Source organism: Micropterus salmoides, unplaced genomic scaffold (assembly GCF_014851395.1).
Source record: "Micropterus salmoides isolate LMB-PRFRI ecotype aquatic unplaced genomic scaffold, ASM1485139v1 Ms_hic_scaffold_15, whole genome shotgun sequence".
Classification (NCBI taxonomy): Eukaryota; Metazoa; Chordata; class Actinopteri; order Centrarchiformes; family Centrarchidae; genus Micropterus; species Micropterus salmoides.
The window spans coordinates 28,475,030-28,484,875 of record NW_024040596.1 but is presented as its reverse complement, the minus strand read 5'-3'; the positions used below and the strand labels follow the sequence as shown (position 1 = coordinate 28,484,875).

The 9,846-nt window shown below is 41.0% G+C and overlaps 1 protein-coding gene across 1 annotated transcript; it reads left to right on the top strand.

Moving 5' to 3' along the window:
- The first annotated feature begins 2,240 nt into the window (after positions 1 to 2,240).
- LOC119903704 (trace amine-associated receptor 13c-like) lies at positions 2,241 to 3,821 on the top strand. Its single transcript, XM_038719928.1, has 2 exons — positions 2,241 to 2,413; positions 2,525 to 3,821. The coding sequence occupies exons 1-2, from the start codon at positions 2,241 to 2,243 to the stop codon at positions 3,339 to 3,341; spliced, it is 990 nt and encodes a 329-aa protein (XP_038575856.1). The 3' UTR covers positions 3,342 to 3,821.
- Positions 3,822 to 9,846: the final 6,025 nt, after the last annotated feature.

The window sequence follows — 9,846 nt, the reverse complement described above, 5'->3', positions numbered from 1 at the left end:
TATAAATGGTCAGTGAAATGCCATTCATTGATATTAAAGAGGTGGTATTATTCACATTTTCAGGTTCAAAATCCTATTTAGGAGTTGTACCAGAACAGGTTTAAATGTTTTAATTAAAAAAAAACCCATCATATTCTTTGTCATACTGCACATTGCTGCAGCTCCTCTTTTCACCCTGTGTCGAAGGCTTAATTTTAGCTATGGGGTGATACATCTTGTCTCTAAATGATCTTTGTTGGGAGTTGCACATATAGACATAATACAGAGACAGACGCCCCATTGGCTGCTGGGCGCAAGAAATGCGGCTGCCATCTTGAACCGGTCGTCCTCCTAGTTGCGCAGCTGAAGAAAGCAAGATGCGAGCACTGTGCAGCATATTCATGCTCAAATCGGCGATCCATTGCAAACAGGGCTCGAGGGATTACTTTTCACAAGTAAGATTTAACATTACTGTACTACTGGTTGTATTTTGTGAATAGAATATTACCAGAGTGTTGAGAAGGAGCAAGGGTCTTTGATATTACTGTACTGAAATCGTAGCCAGCTAGCTAGGCTATGTTTACTGCACTGGCCGGTGTTCACCCGGCTATGAACTGAGACTTGATAAGTCTACACTGACTTAGTTTACAACTGACACAAGAATGCTATTGTAGAAAAAAACAAATATTACTGGTATAACATTGGCCAGCGAATTTTACACAAGTGGCACAGACTGTATTATCAGTGTTGGGCAGTCACTACTTGTAGTCTAGCTAGTAACTTAGTATTTTTGTGGTAGCTTCACTATTTACTGAATCAACTTTTCAGTAGCTTAACTACTTTATTTATCAAGTAGCTTGGCCACGCAAGCTACACTTTTCTTGTCATGCAAAATTAGCGCAACTTAAAGTAGCTTCTTGTGTAGTGAACAGGTCTACTGCTGTGTTTGCGTTACTTAGCATGCTACATTTGACTGGGTGGTAGCTTTTGTGTAGTGAAGCTTTATTCATGGCAGAGTAACTGATAGCTTAGCTCACTACAATTTCCAAGTAGCTTGCCCAACACTGTGTATTATTCACATGTAATTCACCCTGACAAAAAGTAAGATACCTCTCATGTCTCATACCCACCCACTTACTTAAAATAAAGGCAGAACATCTGACTGTAGAATGGTTTGAAAATGAGCTTATTCACAGTTTTATCAACTATGGTTCATTATCAACAGATATACATCAAAATAGGAGTTTTGTTGAAGAAGTGAAGTGAAGTGGTTTTTTTTAATCTTCTAATCTTAATCTTAATCATATTAATATGTATATTGTATATTATATTTGTATATATTAACAACAACAGCCTCTCTTGTCTCGGAAGACGGAAACCCATGACTTGAGCTTGGTTTGCGTCCCTCCTTTGTTTCCTCAGGCCACCTTGCAGGCTCCTGCAGACAAGTGTAGTTAATGTAAATTTTGCGTGTATAGGAGCTGCCCACTGGGCTGAAAGGAAAATGCTAGTAGAGCTTCCGGTCGCTAACTAGCTAGCTACCTACTGAAGTTTGTGTTTAAATCGTTGACAGTCCCTCAAGGCAACTTACCCTAACCTAACTATCACAGAAGTTTATGCCTAAACCTATGTCAGTAAATATACGTATGGCTAACTCTACAGCTGGTATGGTTAGCCTCCTTTATGTTGCAACGCAATAGCAAACTGCAGCATATCATACACATGCAGAATCAATGTTTTGTTTAAAATAGCCACGTTTTTTGTCAAAGCGTGTGTATATGACACTTCAGATGAGAACGGGTTGCTCCGCAGCAGCCATCGCTCCTGTCCCAGCACTCAACGGTATGGGCCGTTGGTCATCATATGTCTATGAACGCTACCTTTTGCCCGATGCTCAAGCCATCCTCAGTGTTCAATGGCCATGAGTACCCCATATCTGCTAGCCCATTTATCTATTACGTATATTAACTGTTGGTTTCACTTAATATTAATATAGTGATTTTTTAAGTGGTAGTAATTAATGTAATACTAATACCCATCTTTCATATTTAATAACGGAGGATTGGAGAGAACGTGATGAAGACGATGATGGTGATATGAAGAAGAAGAGAGGAGGGACATCAGTGTTCAATAGAGACTGAGAGAGAGAGGAGAGGAGGGACAAACTGAGTGTCAGAAAGAGATAAATCAAGTGTATGATAAAGTGTTCTGGTCAGAAGCTGCCAGAGCTGCAGCTCCTCCTTTCCTCCTCTCACTGTCTGATGGAGGTTGATGACGGAGCAGAACTCTGCTTTCCACAACTCCTCAACACCTCCTGCAGGAAGCCGACACTTCCTCAGTCTGAAGCTGTATTTCTGCACACTCTTGTGTTCTCCATTTCTCTGCTCACTGTGGCTCTCAACCTGCTTGTCATCATCTCAGTCTCCCACTTCAGGCAGATCAATTTCCCAGCAGAGTTTTAGAAATACAAGTTCTTCAAACTTTTAAATTTACGTTATCCACAATTTTCCACTATATGTTATGATACTTTTCTCTTTCCCTCCAGGCAGCTCCACACACCCACCAACATCCTCCTCCTCTCTCTGGCTGTCTCAGACTTTCTCGTGGCCCTCCTGCTGATGCCGGTAGAAATCCTTAGAAAAACATCCTGCTGGTTTCTTGGTGACCTTGTGTGTTCTCTGTTTGTCTGTGTATCATACACTATTCCCTCTACCTCTGTAGGAAACATGGTGCTCATCTCACTCGACCGGTATGTTGCTATTTGTCACCCTCTGCATTATACCACCAGAATTACTGAGAGAAGAGTTAAACTCTGTGTTTTTCTGTGTTGGTTCTGTTCTGTTTTCTACAGCAGTCTCTTTATAAACGATGACCTGACTCAACCAGGCAGGTATAATTCCTGCTACGGAGAGTGTGTTGTTGTAATTGACCATATCGCAGAAGCAGTTGACCTTGCTTTGACCTTTATTGTTCCAGTTTCTCTCATTGTAGTTCTGTATATGAGAGTGTTTGTAGTGGCTGTGTCTCAGGCTCGTGCCATGCGCTCTCACATTACAGCTGTCACACTCCAACGTTCAGTGACTCTAACAGCGAAGAAATCTGAGCTGAAAGCAGCCAGGACTCTTGGGGTTCTTGTAGTTGTGTTTCTAATATGTTTCTGCCCATATTACTGTGTGTCTCTTGCAGGGGGCAGCTTAATTAATACATCGTCTGTAAACTTTGTGATATATCTGTGTTATTTTAACTCATGTCTAAACCCTGTGATTTATACCATGTTCTACCCCTGGTTTAGAAAATCAGTTAAAGTCACTGTTACTCTTCAGATTCTGCAGCCTGGCTCCTGTGAGGCCAACATACTGTAGAGAGGCTGTGGTGTGACTGAAATAAGATCTGCTCTATAATGTTTTCAATGAATTTAAAATGAAATATATTTCTTCTCTCTCTTTAACAAGTATATACACAGTATATTTATGTTTTAGCCTGTGACCACTGACCACTTGTGACCACACTGAATAATGAATGAATAATCTGAATAATTAGATCATAATATCATCTATATCATGAGAACCATTCACTTTTTCTCTGTTCAGTTCATTTACTTTCATCCAGTAAGCTGTGAAATGACAAACATGATGCACATATTAAGTCAGTTCTCTCAGGAAACCTTTTTCTTTGTGACAGTAAACATTGCAGAGCAACACAACAACAGCACTTCTACTGTTATTTACATTGTGGCTGATGTAACAACACTCTCACATGCTTTACAGGTATCAAATTCCACCAGCTTGACTGTGTGTTTATTAAACTGAAATGAACTGAATTAAATAAGCATGATGAAATCATTTTGGGACACATTATTTTGATGCGATTTATTCAAGTTCACATAATGATTTAGTCTGTAAAATGCTGAGTATAGAAAGTTAAATAATACTTTACAATATACACTGTATATTGCATTTAACACTACAACTGCCAGGGTTCGTTGTATACCTATAATCGCCATAGCAGGTAAATTTTACCGCAATAAAAATGCCGTGATTTTTGTGATTATTTCTGCTACATGTTGCTCCAACACACTTTGGGAAACATTTAGCACATTGGCTGTGCATTTGCTATATACACCATCCCCATATTTCAGGCATTTACATAATGTTTATTCTATTTTATTCATTGTCTTCACCGTGCAGGTCGTTTGCCTGCGCTGCGCACATGCGGCGGCTCTTTTGATGTCATCCACACGCCGCTGTTATAGATGTTATAGCCTAGTTATATTCTAAACACAGCTCGAATTTAAATGCAGCAAACAATTTACAAAAAAGACTGACTGTTGTACTGTTTTATAGTAAGTAATAATAGCCTCATAATGTGCTAGTTCTTACTGTTCTGCTTGTTTTTTCAGACTCCATCTGGCATTCAGAGAGTAACATATAGCTAAAAAGTCCACATAAAAGTAAAAATTATTATTATCAATTCCAAAATTCATAGTAGATTTTTACCCAACGGAAAAATGTATAGGCCTAATGATCACGTTTACTAAAAAATACACAGTACTGGAAAAGTTATAGCCGGTCAAAAAGCACACGAGGAAGCCGCACGCTCAAGGGACCGCAGAACACACATCTATCAGATGGAAAGTTAGTTTTGATGTAGTCTACACAAAACCTATGAGCAGCGGCTTTTATGCATGTTTACTTCATTCAAGTGGATCGCTGTCAGATGCAGAATCAACCCAGGACACATCGCTCAGCCCCCACCGTCACACTCTCCTTCACTCACTGCGCTGAGCAAGTTTAACGCCTGTAGTGGGAAAGGCGTTGCCAATAGCAACATAGAATGTTTATCTAAATGCGTGACATGAACTGCACTAAAATGACTGTATTCTCTATAGGGGTAAATTTTGCCCGCTGGCGCTTATAGGTATAAATGTCATTTTTTGGCTTTATATTGACATTTTTTAACAATAAGGGGTGCTACATAACACACTTTTAGGAAAATTCAGAGACTGGGGGGCTTGAATATTATATTGAAACAAAGATACATACAATCAAAAAACAGCCATGGGTAAATTTGACCTGTTGGCGGTTCTAGTGTTAATCCATCAATTGAAACATAATTTAGAAACACAATGTAATTGTATTTATTTTAAAAACCACATAACCATATAATTCTGTGAAAAACAATGAAAATAATAACTTAAGACTGTGAGCTGGTAACAACCATAAACTGGTACCAACACTGCCACAGGTTCCAACCTCCACCATACAGCACTGGGAGGTTAGAACATTACCAAGGTTGATTGGTTGATTGGTGACCCTAAAATTGTCCTTAGGTGTGACTGTGAGCGTGACTGGTTGTATGTCTATGTGTGGCCCTGCGATGGATTGGCGACCCGTCCAGGGTGTACCCCACCTTTGGCCCAATGTCAGCTGCGATTGGCTCCCACCGCGACCCGCAAGTTGGGGGTTTCTTAATATATGGTCAGGTTTGGTATAAGCTGAATATCAAAGATATTCTAGAGATATTAATAAAATTATTAATATTTAAAATTATTAATTATAATTAATAAATACGGCACCACCCTGGAATCAGGGACCAATAACCAAATATGAGCCAAGTATGATCAGTCTAAAAGAAGGTTGTCTACCTATAGAAGGCAAACAGAGAAGGGTGAATCTGTACACTGGCCGTGGTAACCAACTCTTACTAATACATTATAAACAAATAATCACAGGCAACGACTTCTTAAAATTATAAAAGGCTTTAATCAACTCAAGCATAGATCAATGATCAATAACTTTAGCAAGTAAATCACTATTAACTATTCTAAGCAAAATGAAATGAAGCTAATAAACAAATCATACGAAAACATACAACTATCTAGCACGCGTGTCTGTGTGTGTGTGTGTGTGTGTGTGTGTGTGTGTGTGTGTGTGTGTGTGTGTGTGTGTGTGTGTGTGTGAGAGACAAAGGAGGGGAGAGACTAAGAGAGGGGGATGGATCTGACCACCCACAGAATCGGGCAATCACTCTCCCCTGAACTAAAAAATTGGAGACCTCTGATGCTAGCCTGCTGTGGGTCACAGGTGTGGTTAGCTTCAGAGATCACGTGGTGTGTGCATGTGGGGTTAGTAAGCAGAAGGAGGAGAGAAAGGCACAGAGAAACTATATACACTAAACCAGTCTATCCTACAGCCACCAGCAGTGAATGATTCATTCAGCAGCGGTTGCTGGCTTTTGATTGGATAGAATGTGCTATTGCATCTGTTCTCAGAAAGAAGCCAACACCAAAATCCTTATTACTGTTGAAAACACTCAGCTACAACTTTATCAATGAGAGGAACGGTAGTGAACTTGTGTTCAGCAACCGTGTTCCTTGGTTTGATAAAAATACTGATACGTTTTCATGCATTAATAGGAACAAAGCAGTTGCGGCCCCGCGGGTGGTAACGGACACAAACAACGTGCGTAGTGTGAGAAATACATTATAAGTTGCTGATTTTTGAATTTCACTGTAACTAACTTGTGAGAAATTAGCATTAGTTTCTAATCAAAGGCTGATTTACAATAAACGTCTTGTGGCATTTAGGTGAGAGTTTTAACATAGACCAATCATTAGACAGAGAAACATCTCTGATGCCTTATACATCTGCATTTCCTTTCTCAGCTTAGGAAGAGTTTTTGAGTGTATGCTAATACTCTGCCATTTGTTTTCCTTCAGTAAGGCAGTCCGCCTCGCAAAACGAGAGAGGAACCCGCCTGACTGCAGTGATTTGCGAGGATAATGTGTTGTTTTGGGTTTAGTGGGGCATCCAGGGTCTCTAGCAGTTATTGTGTAATGTCCATCATGTCTTTCCGGACTTGTAAGACCTCCATTGAGTCATGCACTAATGTGGGTTACGTCCCTCAGTTTAGCATGGTTGCTCACAAATGGCTGCTTTGGTGCTATGTTATGCCCAGATGGTCTGTTAGGGGTTTCACCCACTGCTAGCTCTTCCAGCAACTCTGAGTTGTGCCTTGATGGAGGATGCCATGTGACGTAGCTTGCTTCTGACAATGCTTCCTCAGGTAATGCGGCGTGGATGGATGCCTGGGTCTGTGACACATTAAGTTTAGCTTGTGCCTCTACATATTCCTTAGTGTGTGTTGCAACTTAATTTAGCAAAACTTCTGGAGAGGACGAACTGGACTTGATGGAGCCTTCTAGTTCTAACTCAGCTGCTTCTAATGCCTCAGCTTGGGCAATGGCTGCGGCTGCCTCTCTTTGGAGTGCAAGTGTGCTTAGTTCAGCTTCCAGCTTTGCTTTCCCCAATTGTAACTCTGCTTCCTTCGCTGCTCTTTGTACCTTGAGTTTCGCTTCTTTCTCAGCAAATGCTGCTCGTGCCGTTGCTGCCTCTGCTTTAGCAAGCACGCTTATTGCTGTACTAGATGTCGAAGAGTGAGAGCTCTTTGATTTTCGTGTGCTCACAGATGCATTGTCAGTCTTTGCTAGTTCCATTTTTTCTTGACTTGCTTTCCTACTTGCTTCTCAAGATGCTGAAACTCCAGCTGAATTACACTTTTTCACTGTACTGTCCTCGCTGAGGTGTGGCAACTCCAACAAGACAGTGGGCTAAACTCTCTTATATTCAAGAACGTGAAGAATGCCTGAATTCTTGCAGATTTATTTTCACTCTTCACATTGTACTGAATCCACATTGATAAGCAAAAGGGAGACTGAGAGTGAAACTAGAAGAATAACAATACAAAAATACTGCAATTAGTTAGCCACCTAGTTTCATGAACATTACTTTAAACTAACTATCTTGTAATGCTAACTTTTCCTTGTGCTACAATTATCATCCATAGTCTTTAACAATGTCACATTGTTTTTAGCCTTATAACTTTGTTTTTACAAAATGAAAATCAACATACTAATCAGTTGACTCAGTTAGAACAAAGATGAAATACATACATGCGATGCTTCTGCTGAGGAATCAACAGGTAAGATGTCCTTTCTCTGGTGTAATGAACGTCTGCATTGTTAACCAGTCTGCCGTTTCTACATACTTAGACCGTGGTAACTGTTGATTTTCCTTCCTACTTCCTGTTTCAGCCGAATTTACGGATGTCAAAATAAAAGCATATGAAACTTAAGTTGTACCAAGCTAAATGCATGAAAATTAAACTTAAATGCCTGAAGGGCAGAACACTTCCATTTATGGAAAGTTTGGGGTGGAAAGTTTGCCGAAGATGCGTTGTTCACGTGTACACATTTTCATGCAGAATGGCGACGCCGCTGCATGCTGACAAGCTGGGTGGACAGCATTCTGAGATGAGGCTACTCTCTGCAGTTCTGCTGCATACCACCAGTTTTCCAGCACATAATGGAAGCCAGTCTATCCTCTCAAGAGGAAGTGGACTTCCTGGCCGCCAGATCCAGCAACTTCTGCTGAAGCAGGCTGTCTTAGAGCATCTCTGCACAGGCGAAGACAGCGACTGGTGTCGTGTCTCTGCACCTCAGTAGGACTTGCTGCTTGTGTTGGTGGCTCTAATATCTGCACCTTATTAGTCCTCATTGAAAATACTATCTCTTGAACAGCCCTGGGCCTTGCTCTCACCTCTGCTAAGAAGGTGAGTGAGCTGTGTGCCTGTCAGTTCACCCCAGCTGCATGCTGGTTCTTGGTGTCCACAGTGCAGCCGGATTGAGACAACACACCTCCTTTGTTCTTAAGAACATAAGGATTCGATGCACTGGTCAGCTGTAGCTGCAGTCAGTAAAACCCTGTCCAAGAAGAGCCTGGTCAGCTGACTTTTGTGAGTGAATCTCACAAGCCTGTACACGGGCGTTTCAGTGAGAAGTCAGGGCAGTGCAGGTGTTAATGGTCAGGCCAAGCCCCTATTGGTCCAGCGACCTTCTCAGGGTGTCCCACCTTTCGGTTACTAGGTGATGTGGTTGCCCGGGCTGTGGTCGGCCTGAGGCCGACCGGGTTGTCGTGGCTTGTCGTGGCTAGGGCGGAGAGTCATCGGGCTCCACCCACTGTACCCATAGAGTCCAGTAGAGCCTGTGTGAGATAGAACGAAGGTTACGATATGGTAACCCTAGTTCTATAAGCACAGGCGGAGCCGCTCTGATGCCGTCTGCTGAAGAGGCAGTCAGATGCTGAGGCAGTAGGGAAACTGCTATTTATACATCACGTCGTATCGGTAGCGACGTCCTATTGGTCCTATTGGATAATCATTTCAGTTGCAGTTTGTGCTTATAGAACTAGGTTACCATATCGTAACCTTCATTTCAAACATTATGTTCCACTCAGGAGGGAAAATATCTGGGTGTATGAGATGATAAATATATTATTATACTCTGTGATAAACTCATTTCAGTGTCTAGCATACACAATTGTAAACAAAACGAGTGCACCATAATGCAAGTGCCATATGGCTGATAGAGTTTCTCCAGAGTTAGTTTTTGTTTGATAAGATCTGAACATATTACAATATGGAAGATTAGAGTGATGTGTGAATGATAAAACCCATTGCAAGTAAAAGCAAATCTGTTCAGTGAGTCTGAGTCAGTAAAAAACATGGGGAACAAATCGGGGCAAAACTTAATACTTTGCATGACACTCTTTCAGGTCTAGCTAAAGTAATGGTAAAAAAAATGGTGTTGTTGTTGATGTTTCACTTTGGCATGATGTAACTGAAGGCATTTTTTCTATCCTAGGTACAGATTGTTTAGGAGATGTAAATTATGTTGACAGAGAAAGCAAAGAAAATAGGAAAGAAAAAGACTGATTGGCAAGCTTTTGAGAAATGGGAAAAAGAAGCACATTTGAGAGAACAAAATCAGTGGCAGGGTTAAGGGTAAAACAACAGATAAGGAAGGCAGTT

Bases quoted from the DNA above. Each gene is read 5' to 3' on its own strand.
- LOC119903704 (XM_038719928.1), top strand. From the start codon at position 2,241: ATGGAGGTTGATGACGGAGCAGAACTCTGCTTTCCACAACTCCTCAAC. The intron at 2,414-2,524 runs GCAGATCAATTT...CTTTCCCTCCAG, and splicing joins ATCTCAGTCTCCCACTTCAG to GCAGCTCCACACACCCACCA.